Source organism: Linepithema humile, chromosome 1 (assembly GCF_040581485.1).
Source record: "Linepithema humile isolate Giens D197 chromosome 1, Lhum_UNIL_v1.0, whole genome shotgun sequence".
In the NCBI taxonomy this organism is placed as follows: domain Eukaryota; kingdom Metazoa; phylum Arthropoda; class Insecta; order Hymenoptera; family Formicidae; genus Linepithema; species Linepithema humile.
Genome location: NC_090128.1, coordinates 36,306,301 through 36,324,551, shown reverse-complemented (window position 1 = coordinate 36,324,551; position 18,251 = coordinate 36,306,301). Strand labels below are relative to the sequence as shown.

The 18,251-nt window shown below is 31.1% G+C and overlaps 1 protein-coding gene across 2 annotated transcripts; it reads right to left on the bottom strand.

The window, feature by feature from the left end:
- Positions 1-20: 20 nt before the first annotated feature.
- LOC105677116 (uncharacterized) lies at positions 21-16,121 on the bottom strand. Of its 2 annotated transcripts, none has more exons than XM_012375501.2 (8): positions 15,779-16,121; positions 4,788-4,911; positions 4,536-4,621; positions 3,022-3,114; positions 2,165-2,227; positions 1,810-1,893; positions 899-1,142; positions 21-301 (listed from the first exon to the last, which is right to left on the bottom strand). In XM_012375501.2, the coding sequence occupies exons 1-8, from the start codon at positions 15,851-15,853 to the stop codon at positions 150-152; spliced, it is 921 nt and encodes a 306-aa protein (XP_012230924.1). In that variant the 5' UTR covers positions 15,854-16,121; the 3' UTR covers positions 21-149. The 2 variants fall into 2 exon arrangements, with proteins under 2 accessions (XP_012230924.1, XP_012230925.1); XM_012375502.2 differs by having other exon boundaries at positions 899-1,130.
- Between the last annotated feature and the right edge of the window lie 2,130 nt (positions 16,122-18,251).

Below are 18,251 nucleotides of genomic sequence, written 5' to 3'. Positions count from 1 at the left end.
AATAAATTAATTTGTATAGCTTTTCTTTATAAAACACTCATTGTACTCATGTATTTACACATTGACAACACGTCCTTCACGGATGTGCATATAGCAATCACATATATTTTGAAACTATTAACAATTGCGTATAATTGTGTCCATATTATTTATTGAGAGTAATGAATATGCTCTTCCTCACTTGACGGCGAGGACTGGCTGGCCACGATTGTTATGGCATCATTGGGTTGCAACCGAGTCCTTGTATTATTACGCTCAATTTTCGGCGAACACGTCGTTGGAACTTCTGTTATAGTCACCTCTGGAACATTGTACAATGGATGCATTATTATGGATGAAAGCGCTCCTTGCCTGTACTTCAATTATTTACACAATAAATAATCACTGGCATAAGCATGCAAATTGCATAAATGTAAAAGCAGTGTTTAGAGATAAAAAGGTGCCTTCTTTTTTTATTGACATAATTATATAAAATATCATTTTATAATTTTTATAAAATTTTATCTTGTTTTATTTGGAACACATTAAGTGTTTCAGATGAAATAAAAATACTTAATTTTGATTTTCCTGATAAGTAGAAATTAAATTACGACAGTTTTATTTTGAAAGCGCGATATTTTACCACAGAATATTCTATGTGTGATGTTTTCGATGATGTTTAAAGTCGGAGCGAAATTGTTCTGCGCGCAATTTCCGGTGACAAGCGAGGGAAAGCTGTGACAACTAGAATTGGTACGGAGTTTTAACAGCTCGATTTGTGAAAATGGTACGTGTTGCAAAATGTGTGAGTGTAACGTTCACTGCGATAACAAAGACACATCCGTTTCTCCTATCTGATTTGTAAATTTATTTTTAGATCTTTCTGAAACGAGAAAGAGTGAGAAATGTGCGCACTCACCTGGCTTTTGCGTCTGACTCGGTGACGAATCATCTGGAAACTGGACATGCTTTCTCGATAATCGGCGTTCTCCGCTAGGGTTTTTCTCCAATAAAAGAGGATTGTGACACGTCGTGGGACTCTGGGTCGGTGTGGCTTTTGTTTCATTGTTGGTCGCACCTCTTCGTGAGCTTAAACACGACGTGGTGGCGGTCGTAGTTGCTGGCTGTGTTACGTATCTTACTACTGGAACCTTCAAAGGGTACTGTATGAGATTAAATTTAAATATATTGCGATTAAATATATCGTACGATGCAAAATCTTCACGTAATTGTGAATCTCGATATTTAACGAAATGATAAAAGGAATTATTTGTTAAAGAGCTTATCGATATGTTAGACTTTTTTATGAAAAATATTGAAACTTCAAGGAAAGTTTATATTATTTATATAGAGATGTAATTTTGTAGGAGAAAAGATTTTACTGTGATGCATCTCCGACGTTTAAAGATGACTACAGATATAACAGAATCTGACATATCTGATCGACTCTCTTGGGATATTGATTAATGTATAATTGACGTAACAGTTACTACAAATATCCCCTTACTGCGTTACCTCCTTAGCTTTCGGGAGGCATTAAATCGTATTCTCAACGGAGTTTCCATTAATCAACGCTATCTCCCTTCTCGTTTTGTTATCTTATGATATCTGTCAGACCACTTTCTATTATAGGAAACCTCATATGTCTATATGATTAATTCAGAGGGGTTATCTCGAATCTATTGTTCGTAAACTATCCTAATATAGCTAGCCTTTTCATCTTTTTGAATACATTGTTCGAGAATATAACTGAACAATTCGCTGATAATTCACTTAACTTTCCGTCCCTTTTCATTGTTCTTTCCTCTACAAAACGTTCCGAATACTCACCCTGTATTCATAGTCGTGTGCAGCAGTACCACGTCCAGCTAAATATTCTTGATATTGCGAGATGACACATAATAGCGAATATGTCTGTAACAGTACATTTTTTGCCAGGTAGTTCGACATCTTACAATACAAACATAGAGAGAGATAAAGTGTCAAAGATATTTAGTCAAGCTACTAATTTTTTATTTAATATTATGTTCTATTAATATTAAGATTCATCTGTAAGATAGAAACGTTTCATACTGCATAATTTTATAATAGATTTTAAACATTTTTAAATGTGTTTAATGATTCGTAATTGTGATTTTTGTGAGTCAAGACAAATATAGAATTAAATTTAATCAAATGTACTCACGTTTAAACAAAGTAGGAAGAAATTTAGCGTGTAGAGCATAAGTAACGGCGGAGTGAAGGCGGGCTGTAATAGGCCAATTTTGCAATAATTATTATACATATACGAGCCTATACCCATGTGATTACTTAAAAATTTTATATGGATTTGAAAAGGGGCGTAAATATACTTACGTACATTCTCCGCTAAGTGCAATTTCGGATTTTCCATGGTTTATTTTAAAAGACTGCCAAGTTTAGTTTTGATATTTCTCTTGTAAAGGACAGCGCTGCCTCCTAAAATAGTTACGAGCCTTTCAAGCGGCCAGTATTCATAAATTTCAAGCAATGTAAAATGAGAAAGAAAGAAAAAAATGAGTAGAAAATAACAGATTTTGTATATGAAAAAAAATTTTAATAAAACAAGTTATATCAAGATCCAAAACAAAATATTTGTTATTCTTAAATTTATAGCACTATCTTAATGATTATAAATCCAATAAAAAATGCTGTATAATGTAAAGTAAATCACTAAAAAATGATATGATCGAGGAAGGGCGTAATTCAAGAATGCCTATATTTTTTTTGTTTTTAAACTTACGCCCCTTTTCTATCAACTCTTAAATTATTTTTTACTTTATCATATTTTTTATGAAACTAATTTTCCGCAAAAAATTGATTTGTTAAATTATATTTTGCAGGATCATCAATGAGCAAAGTATCAGACTTTACTGGGTACTAACTCCCGACCATAATTATTATTAATAAGTTATCGAAATATTTGGGACAGTTAGTAAGAACTCTAAGGAAGACAAGTCTTTTCTTATGTTTCGTGAACGCACAATCAGAAGGCATGGATTATATAAAAAGCAAGGTACTCACAGTCATGATGAACAAATACACGGAATGCGCTATATCGATGACACCGCACGTGATCACTACGATGATCCATGGAATTAGCAACATCTTCCGATCCTGAAAACAGTTATTTACGCTGGAATGAGTGGTACTCATAAAAAGATTTCTATATGTATGAAAGCGGATCTATAGTATCCTCGTCATAAAAATTTTTTTCACGAGATTTTGCTTTATAGCAATTATATTCTGAATTTCGTGAATTTTAATTTATATTTTTCTGTTCAATAATTTTCTGATATTAAACTAATAAAACAGAGTGCGTTGAAATAATGGACAGTTTCGTAATATAAAATGTGGAACGCACCAAGCATATTTTCCGGTAAATTAAACACTTTGTCATGCTTGTAGCAGGCTTCTTGTTATCAATGTTTCGTTGTTAATATTCATGAATGTGTACTTACACGTTGCATTCCTGTCGCGTGGATACTGTACTATGTTTTATTAATGATTCGTCACAGTTAAAAGCAAGTATATCAGAATAATTAAAATTCTTAATATATTTTTGTCCCATTTTTTGATTCACTTACGTCAGAGTTTACGCAACTTTATCGTTCACAATAATGTCACGCACGCAAAGCAGATTATATACACGCATCATGATTTGCGTGTCTATATTACTGCATAAAAATCTCGCTGGTCAATACGCAAACAATATATTGACAGTATAAATAGAAAGAAAAGCCGATAAAGGAAAGCTGATATAATTCTAATAACAATTTAAAGAAAAAACAGATTTTTAATTTTAAATTTAAGTTTTTATCTAATTATATTACTCGAGGATGTATTGGAACAATGATAGAATTTAGAAAATAGAAGAATTGAACTTCTTTCTATTATGCATTTAAGATATTAATAAACTCATTAATGTTAACATATATAAAGTGTTTACTCAAATGTCCATTTTATGTTACATTTAATGGCACGTATCTCTGGGGAATAACGCGTGTGCGTCATACTTGTGGCTTTTCATACGATCCATTCGGGAGTAACGGTAGAATTGTTTTATCATGCTCCAAGTGAGAGCAAAAGTATTTTCTACTGCATTCGCATGGGATCGAATTTAGTAACAAATAATATAATATGTGTAAAAATAATAATGGAAAATAATACAAAACATGTAAAAATAGCTAGAAGAATCTACATTTTGAGTAAGGCAAAACAATTGTATTGTGTAAAACAGTAGGATACAAAGTTACCTATTTCGTCACATTTAATAAACGAGAAGATATAAAAATTATTATTCTCGAAAAAAAAGTATAGCGTGCGTAAAATAGTAGGATAAAAATTTTATTATTATTTTCCTATCTAATGTAATAATAGTACTTAATGTAACAATCTAATGTAACAATAAAGATAGCAATTATGAAATTTCTATGGCATCTTCACAATCATGTTCTGTAATTTCTAATTATTACAGATAAGAAATAGCGTTTTATTGTATGAAGCCTATCGATGATTACTTCAAAACTTTGCCCTACCTTGTACAAGCCGTACAAAAGAAGAAGGCTGCACAGTACGCCGCAACAGGAGCAGACAAGCAGCATTCCGTTGAACTGAACCGTCGCTGAAGCAAAGCAGATATCGTTTAAGCAAAGGCGACTACTTCGAAAGTAATTTCGAAGATGACTTCATGCATAAGATCAAGAATTTTGTTACGGCGGAAAAAATTAGATTAATTGGCTATAGAATTAATTAAAATATTACCTACTTGTTATCTACTGTCTACTTACTCGGTGATATGGTGCCTGATTCTAGAAAACTGGACGACTCTGGCAAGGAAACATCTCCTTTTAGATATTGACTTTCTTCTCGAAGAACCGTGCCAGTAGTCAATGCTAGCAGTGAGAAATATATCTAGAACCGGATCAGGACTGTTATTTTATATTTATAAAATATGCATTAACATAATACAGATTGAGTACGAAAACAACAGATTGAGTGATTTAAAGTTCTAAATTTTTGTAAAAAATTTTATATTTAATTTTATAAAAATAATCAAGTACAGAAAGCAATTTTCATGATCTTTGCTTATTAAGTAAAATGTAAGTAAAATGTACAAATGTATTTACTTTAGTAAAATGTTGAATTAAAATAAATTTGTTAATATTGTAATTCGATTTTAATAGGAAATATTTCTACATCATTGTTTAACTGGGTCATTTAGCATAATGCATTTAATGTGCTGCAGGATATGCGTTGCACGTTTTAATAACCATATCATTTACTCTACTGCATTCTGTTGAATATTTTAGTACACAGATTTATTTTAATCTTATTTGCAGTTTATAAATATTTAAATGTCAACCTGCGACAGTCAGAAAAAGTAGCAAAATAACAAACAAATAATGAAGCTACAATGTCCAGAAAATAATTCGATTTCCGTTAGCAAGCTCAGAGACAATTTTGTTACCAATTTGTGGCGAGGAGGACACGTATGTCCGTTGCAATAATTCAAGTTAGTTTAATACAGAGAGCATCGGCAGAGGAGAGATCTCGCCGATGGTATCCAATTTTATCTTGTAGTCGTTGTCGGTGTCACAATAATTCGTCGATATTAAACAAATATACTTTTTTCTCACCCTGTTACTTTTTTCTCTTGTTCACAAAAATAACTGTGTAACAAGCGTTTTTTAAATTTATACGTAATATCTTATTTATAGAAAAAATATAACTATATATAGAAATATATAGATTTTGTGTAATCGGCATTTCCGATATTCGTTGGCACGCAAAACCCGCTTCGGACGCGTAAATGATGCGAGAAATGCGGAACGATCGCGATCTGACTGTAACCCGTGCGTAAAGACCGGTGAAAAGGATTGCAAGCGATCACGTGATCGATTGCCCGGGCTGCAATTGTTTCCGGGGGCCCATAACTCGAGTGACGCTCGAGCTACTATTTTCAAGAAATTCTCACAAAAAAATATTCTTTGCAGCGCGTAAAAAATACTTTCAAGCTTACAAAAATGTTTACAATATAGTAATGCGATTTAGAAAATGCGTTTATTCAAATGTTGAGTTAAAAAAGTTTTATTGGTACGAACGGAGTTGCTAGGAATAAAATCACGGATTGCAATAAAACCAGACGCACTTCAGCGTATTGAGACTTTCCGCGCTTTAATATGAATGCAGGATTTCATGTTGTCGACGTATCAAATTTGCGGTTTACTTTCCAAAACGATCGTATATCAACATCATAACATTATCAAATATGTAAAGCTATTTCACAATAATTCGATGATTGTAATATGCGATATTAGATTTTATCGTGGTATTAAATTGTTGTGGTATTAGATTGTTATTTTTCATTTCTCGCAACACATTGTATAATATTAATGAAATTGATATGAAGAATATCCGAATTTTGTAAGCTTGAATTTTAATTAATAATTTAATTATTATAAAAATTTAACTATATAGTTAAATACTATAAGTTATAAAATTACAGTTTCTAGGAGTTTAATTTCTTAAAAAGATACCCGGTAAAAAATTTCTCATATATAATCATGTAGCATTTAATAGAGTTATACAATATTTTACATAATTGTGTAAAAATATGTATAATTATACATGACGAAATATAAAACGTTATATATATATATATATATAAATGGAGCGACTGCAGTATAGAATTACATGTAAGTACTTTTTATACATACTTATATATAATGTCCACAATATTTTATATATAATTATATATGAATCTCTGTTAGTCTAATATATGATTATGTATAAGTCTTGCATCATGTATAAACATATATAAGTAAGAAGCAAATTTCAGATATAGTCATACGCAATTGTATATGATTTTGTATAAACGAGAAATTCTGGCTAATTGTGTCACTTTTTCCTTAATTTCACTTAATGCCTTGATTTAAAAATATTTTACTTTTCTAAAAGTTTCTATACCTTTTTCTCATCGCGCGCGTGCATGCAAGAGAGGAATATGAACAAAATAAAATAAAAAAACACTATTTTACATTTATAAGAAATATATGTTATTTATTGTATTTCTAAATAATATGAGAAAAATAAATAACATGAGATATAAATACATTTTATGAATGATACAAATAGTTCGAAAATTAGTGCTTGGGGTATTTAAAGAAGAGATTTTTAAGAAAGGACCTCATCAAGTCACTCTTACTGCCCATACAGCACAGAACATTGCAATTACATTGCAGCAATGTTACAATCTTGCAAGTTGCAATGTAATATTGTTGAGACATTATTGCAACCTGTAATTGTAATATTTCATGAGAATGTGACAGCAACATTCCAGTAACATTGCAATAGCAATATTCGGTAATTGCTAGTTCGTTCGTTTACCGCTATGCGACGCGCGTTGCAAAATCTATCTCGTATTTAAGTTTTAGTCATGATGATTATATGAAACTTGCAAAGAGTGGCTAGTAAGATTAAAGACATAGTAATTATTTTTATCAGTTTAATTTTTCTGATACGACCTCAACACAGGGAATTCAGATATTGAACTGATTGTTCAAAAATTGGACAGATAAATGTCCGAATAAATAAAAATATATGCAACATTATTCTAAGATTGCAATAACAATGCATTATTGCAAATTCATTACATTGCAATATTACTGTAATCTTTCGTTACAATCTTCCTAAAAGCGGACATTTTAACGTTGCTGCAATCCCACAACAATGATGCAACAACATTTTGCAGTGAATTTGCAATATTGCAACATTGCGATGAAAGATTGATGCAATGTGTATGCAATCTTTGTGTACTGTATGAGTATATATATATATATATATGATGTGATGTATGTATGATTATGTACTTTATGTTTGCGCAATAAAAACACAACAAAATAAAACAAGAAAATGTATATTTACTCATACACACCTTTATATAATAATATATAAATATATATATTCATATTCATTTATATATAGGTGTATCTATTTATGTATGGACAAATTCGGTATATAATTTTGTATAATTAGATATGTACTATTTTTGTCTAATTATGTATGAGAAATTTTTTACCGGGGAGTTTAGCGACGGTCGATTGTTTTAGTATGTTAATTAGCGCGAGCAAGTGCAATTAACATATCTTTCGATATTCGGAAACAAATGTCTCGTCAAATCAGAGCCGATCGCCATTTTGCTTCGTGCCGTTTACGCGTCGAAAGTAAATTTTACATACGAATGCGTGCCGGGAGTGTCGAGTTTAGCAACGAGCGATCGTCTTTATGCATAATACGATGTGAATGAGTATTGTATTAACATATTTTTCGATATTCGATGCATAACAGGTATTTGTTCTGTCGGATAAGCGACGCGGCTTGTCGGAGCGATTTGCCTACTCATACGTACTCTCATACCTACTCTCGTGTTATCTCGCATTATCATGAGTATAATCAGACATCGGGAGGATTGAGAGGATCATCAGGATAGTCGAAGGAACGTCGAGGGATCGCCGAGAAGATTAATGAAGACAAATGATTCTGGGCGATTTTCGGGGTAATAGTCAGTGGTCACGTTCGCCGCTATATTTGTTACAATCGTGTAATTTTAAATCAATTTCCATCGACCAATCATCGCGAGTGTAGTAAATGTTGGTAGTACCGAGTAAATTTATCGGGCAATTATCGTTTTTCGCGTTACACGATAAAGCCATTTGATGAATAAATTTAATAAGCCGATGGTGTTATGAATAAACTGCGATGTAGTGAAAAGATAGTCGGGAGTGCCGTATAAAGTAACGGGCGATTGTCGTGATAGATAAATTGTGCAAGTGTGTGTTTATGTGGTGCTAATCAACCATGGATCGACGAGAGCGATTGGAGTGAAGGATTCAACGCCAGGAAAAAGCGGGATACAACGGGATACGAGCTAGTACCGACGATGCATCGACCGGTGAGTGAACGTGTTTATTTTATTTACGAGATATTTTTACTTACAAGATTCGAGAGAGGTATTTTTTTTACTCATTAACGAAAAGTTTACTAACAAAATATATATCGTTGCGGTATAATAATATATACGGGGACGAAAATATTTAAATGTTTAAAATTATAAACTGATTGTAATTTATGAAATCTAAAAAAATTTTAATTGCATTAAATAAATTGATGCAATATTATTACAAACTGAAATGTGTTAGTGCAATTTTCAACGAGTCCACAGATGCGATTGGAATATAATTTTAATGTAGAATTTTTTTATTAAAGTTGGATATAATTTAGGCTTTAAAGGGATTAAGTCGGGCATCGGTGCTTTACTAGGTGAATAAATTTCCCAGGGGTACCTGAGAGAGGTGTCTGGTCAGAGTTTACTCGAGATGTTTGTTCGTAGAGGATAAAAGCATGCAAGGTAAAAGCACGAAACTGTTTACACGATGTAGTATTAATTAATACTACTACAAGTTGGTTAAACATATCACACCGCTTCATTATTCTGAATTAAATGAAAAAAATCGAATAATATATTATTGTCGCGTAGCTACGTCGTTTTCTATCGTAACAAAATATTATGACACATCCCAGTGAGCATTATTAAGAGGAAGAGCTCTTTAAGAGGACTTTTTGAAGACCTCATTAACATCTCTTAAAAATGATATCAATAAGTTATCTTTTTATAAGACGTCTTTCAAAAAAGCCCTTTATGATGTCCACTTATAGATGTCTCTAGTAAGTGAGCTCTTGAACCGATAACAACCGGTAGTTCGATACGGTCGTCAAGGATAATAAACAATAATAAACGCTCGCGTTGTGCGCGCCAAGTGACATAGCCCAAGTAAAACGTAAAATAACCTAAACTTGGAGGAATTGTTATTTAGGAACACCTAATAAAACCAATCAACAAAAGATTGAAAAAAATATCACAAGAAAAGAAGAATCTCATAATGAATTATGTTGTAGTAAGTGTATAAAAATAAATTTTTAATAATTTATATTTCAATAAATATGATTTAACTATAGTTATACCCGGTAAAAAATTTCTCATATATAATCATGTAGCATTTAATAGAGTTATACAATATTTTACATAATTGTGTAAAAATATGTATAATTATACATGACGAAATATAAAACGTTATATATATATATATATAAATGGAGCGACTGCAGTATAGAATTACATGTAAGTACTTTTTATACATACTTATATATAATGTCCACAATATTTTATATATAATTATATATGAATCTCTGTTAGTCTAATATATGATTATGTATAAGTCTTGCATCATGTATAAACATATATAAGTAAGAAGCAAATTTCAGATATAGTCATACGCAATTGTATATGATTTTGTATAAACGAGAAATTCTGGCTAATTGTGTCACTTTTTCCTTAATTTCACTTAATGCCTTGATTTAAAAATATTTTACTTTTCTAAAAGTTTCTATACCTTTTTCTCATCGCGCGCGTGCATGCAAGAGAGGAATATGAACAAAATAAAATAAAAAAACACTATTTTACATTTATAAGAAATATATGTTATTTATTGTATTTCTAAATAATATGAGAAAAATAAATAACATGAGATATAAATACATTTTATGAATGATACAAATAGTTCGAAAATTAGTGCTTGGGGTATTTAAAGAAGAGATTTTTAAGAAAGGACCTCATCAAGTCACTCTTACTGCCCATACAGCACAGAACATTGCAATTACATTGCAGCAATGTTACAATCTTGCAAGTTGCAATATAATATTGTTGAGACATTATTGCAACCTGTAATTGTAATATTTCATGAGAATGTGACAGCAACATTCCAGTAACATTGCAATAGCAATATTCGGTAATTGCTAGTTCGTTCGTTTACCGCTATGCGACGCGCGTTGCAAAATCTATCTCGTATTTAAGTTTTAGTCATGATGATTATATGAAACTTGCAAAGAGTGGCTAGTAAGATTAAAGACATAGTAATTATTTTTATCAGTTTAATTTTTCTGATACGACCTCAACACAGGGAATTCAGATATTGAACTGATTGTTCAAAAATTGGACAGATAAATGTCCGAATAAATAAAAATATATGCAACATTATTCTAAGATTGCAATAACAATGCATTATTGCAAATTCATTACATTGCAATATTACTGTAATCTTTCGTTACAATCTTCCTAAAAGCGGACATTTTAACGTTGCTGCAATCCCACAACAATGATGCAACAACATTTTGCAGTGAATTTGCAATATTGCAACATTGCGATGAAAGATTGATGCAATGTGTATGCAATCTTTGTGTACTGTATGAGTATATATATATATATATATGATGTGATGTATGTATGATTATGTACTTTATGTTTGCGCAATAAAAACACAACAAAATAAAACAAGAAAATGTATATTTACTCATACACACCTTTATATAATAATATATAAATATATATATTCATATTCATTTATATATAGGTGTATCTATTTATGTATGGACAAATTCGGTATATAATTTTGTATAATTAGATATGTACTATTTTTGTCTAATTATGTATGAGAAATTTTTTACCGGGTATTAAACAATCAATCGCAGTGTCCATCATTTATTTGGAATTATTTATTTGGAATTATTATTTTATGTTGTTTCATTTAAGAGTAAAAAAAGCATACAAAGTGCGTACTTTTCTCTTGCTTTATTTTTTGTTTTATCTTGTTTTTATCAAAATATACAAGACAATGGCTTTTAAATGATACTATTTCATGTTAGTCACAAAGCGTGTTTAATTAAAATTAAAAAGTCACTATGAGACAATGGTTCTGTCCCAGTTTTAATTTTTTTTTTTTTTGCTTCATCGCTTTTCTTCTCTAATTTGAAAGCATATCTCTATTAAAACATGCGCGTGATACGGTTTACGTCGTGTATGTTAAAATATATGCGTGTGTGTATATGTGTATTAAAAAAAAGAGAGAGATCACTGATTAATCTGAGAATTATAAATAAATTTTTTATTTACTTACAGACGTATATTTTATGTCAATAATCGATTATTTGCACTATTTTTCATCAATTATTTTGGTAGGCAATTACATCAAATTAAATGCTTGTTCCAAAACATTTCTCCGAAATTACGTTACTATTTTTAGCTGATACACGATCGTAGTGGATAGATGTTATTAATCATCTCGACATGATGAAGTCGCAAATCGAATTTTCTCGTTATTCCTTTAAATTAAGCGAAGGTTCTTAAATCGAGTGTGTCTCTTTTTGTTAACCTTTTGTGTACAACGAAATTAAAAGGGCTCAAAGGCTGGGGCGTTAAAACCGCGCACGGGAGACCGATAAAAGTGAGGCAAAAAATAAAAACACGTTTCAAAACAACATTCCTCCTGCTTCTCTTGCTTCTCTGATATCCACGAACCGTTGACGGAGCATACTGCGCGCGCTACAGCCGTCATTTCAGGCTTGTATTTATGATAGTCACTTGAATTTCGTTTTATATATCTTGAAACACGACAAGTGTCAAACGGACTTTAATTAAACTTTAAATTGCGGTCAAAATCAATTTGACCTTGTATTAAAATCAGCTGAAAAATGGAATATTTTGTTACATTTGTGCATTATAATGTCGCTGCTATTTTCTGAAGTTTTCTTTTTCTCTAGCAAAAATGTGATTGCAAGTTATTAAAAATAATATATGCAAGATTAAATTATTAATTACCTTTTAGTTAGAAAAGAATCTAGGCATTCTATATTTATTTTTAAAGAGCGGAAAGATCAGTTTTGGACCAGAAATAGAATTATACGTTTCCGTGTCAAACAATTTGAGGGTTTCGTATTAGCTAATTATAGCAGATAATTAATACTACGATCAGATAGTCCATGTCTGTCTTGGTGGGATATCGATGTTGTAGCATTATAGGGTATGTAATGAGGTTCTTGTACTTTGTGTTTCTGGAACTAATAAAACAATTAATGGAGTTAAGTAATTAGAGCGTGTTTTTTCGAATTCCCGCGCTTTCGATGAATATTTCCCAATCATGATGACAATGATAGAACTGCATTTGCAAAATAAAATCTGTAAATATATCTGCTAAGTTGACGTCATCGATTTAAGAGAAAAAAAAGAAAAATTGGAAAGCGGCAACACGAAAGAAGCAATTTTTTCGTTTGGAAAATAGTTGAGAGCCGATAAAAAGATTAACGTGAATAATTAGATTACATTTCAAAACTTTAGCAATTATAAGACAAAGGATATCCGATACACTTAATTTCTTCCTCTTTAAAGCTCCATAGTAACAAACGACTTTCATGCAACTTTTACGTACTATTTGTTTTATTATTTGTTTTATCATTAATTTTCAAGATTCCACCTAATTATGCAAAACATATTGGATAACAGTTTAATGGAATTTTCTACCGCATTTTTGCACTTATTCTACTTCACTCCACACTCTTTATAATTCTGAGACAGGAATACAATGAGTCTACGTACAATGAGTTTATTTTCAGCAATAATGCTATATGTAACATATGTTATATAACACACGGACAATATTTTTTACGCAGAAAATCAATTGCGCGAATCATTAGAAATACAAAACGCTTTTATATTGTGTTCCAAAAATTAAAATCTATTATATAAATATAATTTCTTTTTTTTTCATTGACTGTTCAGCAAAAAGATTTGGAAAATAAATGTTTGGGTAACATGTTTCAACCATTTACATGAGAATAACTTTTAATTAAACTTTCTTTCTCTAAATCAAGTAATAATATTAATAAAATAGATATATCAATATTTATTGATAATTTTTTCGAGATATGTAAAAACGGTTTTTTGGCCAGAGAAAAAGAAAAAAATATAAAAAACTACAATAGATGGTATATATCCAAAAAGCTGAAAGCGACTATGTCAAATACGATGTTACAGCATCGCTATTCATAGTCAAAAGCTTTCACCGATATTGTAAAATAAAACTACTTTTTTTTTCTGACTGTTTTATTAGTTCCTGCGAAAATGCAACCAAAAAATTTTAACCTGTAAAATTCATTTGAGAAGTACATATGTGCTTCCGTGTACATTCCGTGTGCGTGCACATATGGAATAACGTGTACCACAAATTTGCATATTTCGACTGGATTGATATGTTCCCAGGAGAACATATTGATCAATAGTTAGCCGGTTGATACAACTGAAGTACATATTCCGCATTACAAAATGTTTTATGTATTATTAATAGACTGTTGATTGCAATAATGATAAAATGTATCATTACATATTGAGCTCTATATTTACGATATTATTATATTTAGATCAATTATTTCGTGTTGTCTTTATATCTTTGCGTGGTTTTTCTCAAACATTCACATATTTAATTCATTATTTAATTGTAATAATTATTTATTATAAGCATGTTTGTGTCAATTTTTGAAGCTTTATTTTATTTTATAAATAACAAACCATCTCGTTAAGATGAAGTACAATGCAATTTAAAAAAAAATATATTGGGTTTTTATTTAATAAAATATATTTATATTTTATTAATCGATTAATGTAAATATTATTTTCAATTTTAAGAAAAATTTCATATATATAGAATAGTAAAGAAAAAAATCAATAAATTTTTGTGAATATAATATAAAATAATTAAATCTCTTTGCAATTATCAATCAGATGCCAAATAACATAAAAATTTGTTTAAAGCATCAAAATATTTAAAAGATAATATTGTTATAAAATTTGTGATATTTAGATGATTGTAATGGGATACATATTCCAGATGTGTTTGTAGAAATGCTGCGCGTTTTGCAGTGTAATTTGCGTCGTGACGTCACGTCACTCCATCAGTTGTAACTACATATACGCCATTAAAGCTATTCGATAACATTTTGTTATTCTTTACAAGTGGTTTTCGTTACGTTAATGAGCAACGACGTTAAATTTGACCCAATAGATGATTGTATATAAGTACTGCGAGGGTTGGATATGTTATGCATGAATCGAGCATTTGCGCTAGCAGCTTATATAATTATATTACAAAACGTATACATGTTTTCCATGATAAACTTCAACGTGAATATAAATTCGAGTTATTTTTATTTAAATGCGTTTACGAACAAAGAATATAAAATCCAAGTATTTTATTACGATATGTTTTTCTACTATTGCAAGAAAAAAAATGTTGAATTTTTTAACGTTAAAGTCATTAGTCGTTCTCTGAAATGTATCATTTATTATTGACTCGCACTACTATTTCACTCAACGACCTAAGTGGAGAAATCAATCATTAGGAATACGCTATTTGCTATCGGATACAAGAAAAGAAATGTTATTGTATTTAATTTTTTATATTTAAAGATGGAAGCTTTGTGAATATACCTATTGTAAAAAAATCAATCATTTTATTACAACATGTTTTTACAAGTTTACACAGAGCGATGATTATAAAGTTTTTTGTCACAGAGAGATATGTATATGATGTGTATATGCACAATTTTATTTATTTTATTTAAAATTATATAATAGTAAAAACCAATACGCACATGTAAAGTTAAATTACTAAAGTTACGAAACTTTAAATCGTTAGTTTTTTCTGAAATAAACGTATTCAATATCTGTTTTTTATAAAAAGAGATCAAAGCCTAAAAGTTGATATATCTTGTTACATATGCATGGAAAATACTGTATACGAAAAGTTTCGTTTTTATTCATTCTAGTTTATAAACATTCACATTGCTTGCACAATTCCACCCAAGCGTACAAACAAAGCACTATTGCGATACTTACTGTAGTGTAAACGGCACAGGCGTAGCTGCCTCGACGTACGGACTGCCAACAGCAACAGGACTGCATAATAGCCATGCTGCGAGCACATGGATCTTTTCGCGGAATTTAGAAATTATAGCTTTGACTGTTGATGCCCGATATCGCGAATGTTTATTCAGCGAACTTATTTTTACGGTCGCACAATTTCCGCCGCGAGTGATCGAAATTCGTACGCAAACATTATATTGCCGTGAGTGCCTTGTCGTGGGGTGCTTTGCTGTGGGTTTTTCTACTAAAAGTAGAAATGAGAACGCGAGATCGCGCGAGGGCGGCTCGGCGCCGACTGTCGGTCCCTCTCTCGCGAAATTCCCTTCTCCAGAGTTATCTCGTCGCGCAAAAAGCCCACCGGCGGCGACGCCTGCGCAATTGTCTATAATAACCCATCGGCTACAGGGTACTTTTGTAGCCGCGAACACGATCCACCCGTTGACACGTATTGTATTACTCGAAGAAAAACTCAGAATTCAATCGTGGAAGTGAGGTTTTTTGCTCGAAATGTATACAGGACGTCTGTCTCTGTTTTTCCATCGTTTTGTGGTGGAAAAACTTGTTTGTGTGAGTCATGTTTTCATAGTCAATCTAAAAGTTTTATAATTGTTTATTTAATATCTGTTGTTTATCTAATATCAATTGCTTTAACGGGCATGTGTTTCATAAGAAAAATAACGGGCATTTTTATAAAAATGTTTTTACAAAACATTGTCGTACAAAAATTCGACACTTAAAAAAAATCTAACTTTTATAAAATACTGAATAAAAATTTAGAAAATAGAGAGCTTGCAGCATATGTCGTTACAATTGTTTGATGTTTGGCCAGGAGAAAATAGAAAAAAAATTTATTTTAAAATTTTACAAAAATAAAGAGTAATTCAGACACTTATTATCGACACATGTATTTTAATCGTGCTTGTAAACACGTTATTTTTAATCGTGCTCTAATGTAGTTTTTCAGATTAACAAACACTGCGAAAATAAAGTGGTAATTCCAATTTTCTTTATTACTCGAAAGTTTCTAACAATTACCAACACGAAGTTTTGAGTTCGCCGACTGATATAACTTTGCTGAAATAATGATTCGTCGCTGTTGCGAGAGGTCGAGACGCGCTAGCATCGATCTTTATGGTACGGCTTGTTTGCTCGGTTACTATTTTACGAGAGCTGCCGATGTTTTACATCTTATCATTGTGAAATTTCGCCGGTCATTTCTCTTGATTGAAAATACAATATGCGTTATATTATGTTCTCGCATAATAGGAGTTTTTTCGAGAATTATTATTCATGAACAATAGTTTTCTACAAAGAAAAAGGTGCGCGTTCTGTTCAATAGATAGCGTTAAATGAATACGCACAAGAAAGAGCTATTGTTCCCATTGTTCACGTTTCAAATTCGCGCTTGAACTCTTAAAACTTGTGCATTTTAATTATCCTCTATTACAGGCTTTATTAAATTAAATCGTTTAATATCCATATTTATTAGATGCGATAATTAAATTCTATGATTATTAGCGAATCAATTCTTGTGAGACTGTTTTTTTTGCTGCCACAGGATTTATTTTTATCTGACCTTTTTTTGTATATTTTATATATCATATGGATTTTTTTGTGCGAACCTGATTTAGCATTTTAACGTTAGCGTATAAATTAACTAAAGTTTTATTTCTGTGTTTTTTCTTATTGCTTATCTGCCCAACAATTTATTGATTTTGCTAAGCTATTGTTGTTATAGCGCAATCAGGCTACGACTATATATTTATTCTTCCAAACGCTGCTTATTTTTCTTAATCCGACGTTTAGACGTTTATTATTATTTTAGTACGATTTTTACTGATATCCATCCGTATGGAAATTATTACAATGATTTTAAGTGGTTCTCCAAAATGACCTCAGGGGCTCTCAAGGCTATAAAAGGCTGCAAAAATGAAAATCGCAGAATTTACGTAACGCGAGATTGGCGCGGAAACCCGATATTATTTTAAATTACAAATTTATTAATTAGCAGTGCGTAATATAATTAAAACTCAACTAATTTCGTAAAATCGGGAAATTTATATAAGCAAAATTGCAAATTAATATATGCAAACTCAATCCTCCGAAATCCGAAAGCGAAGAGAAACAAAATTTGTCCATCAAGTTTCGGGAATTAGACTTGAGTTGCGTGGATAGAATTATTAAGTCGACGAAGCATATATTTTGCGAAGGCGGAATTCGATATTTGTCTGACGGAGAACCTAATGAATAAACAAGATGTAGATGCGTTGGTGTGTAAACTCTACTATCGCTCTCTTTCTCTCTCTCTTTCTCTCTCTCTCTCTCTCTCTCTCTCTCTCTCTCTCTCTTTCTCGCTCTTTCGGCGTGACGTATATCTCTTTTGACACTGAGTCTGAGGCCGTAATAAGGAATCGAGGCAACTTTACGACAGCAACTTCCAAGCAGA

What these genes read in the sequence shown, in the direction of transcription:
- LOC105677116 (XM_012375501.2), bottom strand. Translation starts at nt 15,853, where the DNA reads ATGGCTATTATGCAGTCCTGTTGCTGTTGGCAGTCCGTACGTCGAGGC. An exon ending in TTTTGTACGGCTTGTACAAG is followed by an intron (nt 3,115 to 4,535) that starts GTAGGGCAAAGT and finishes AACTGTTTTCAG; the next exon opens with GATCGGAAGATGTTGCTAAT. An exon ending in TGTATTTGTTCATCATGACT is followed by an intron (nt 2,228 to 3,021) that starts GTGAGTACCTTG and finishes GGCCTATTACAG; the next exon opens with CCCGCCTTCACTCCGCCGTT.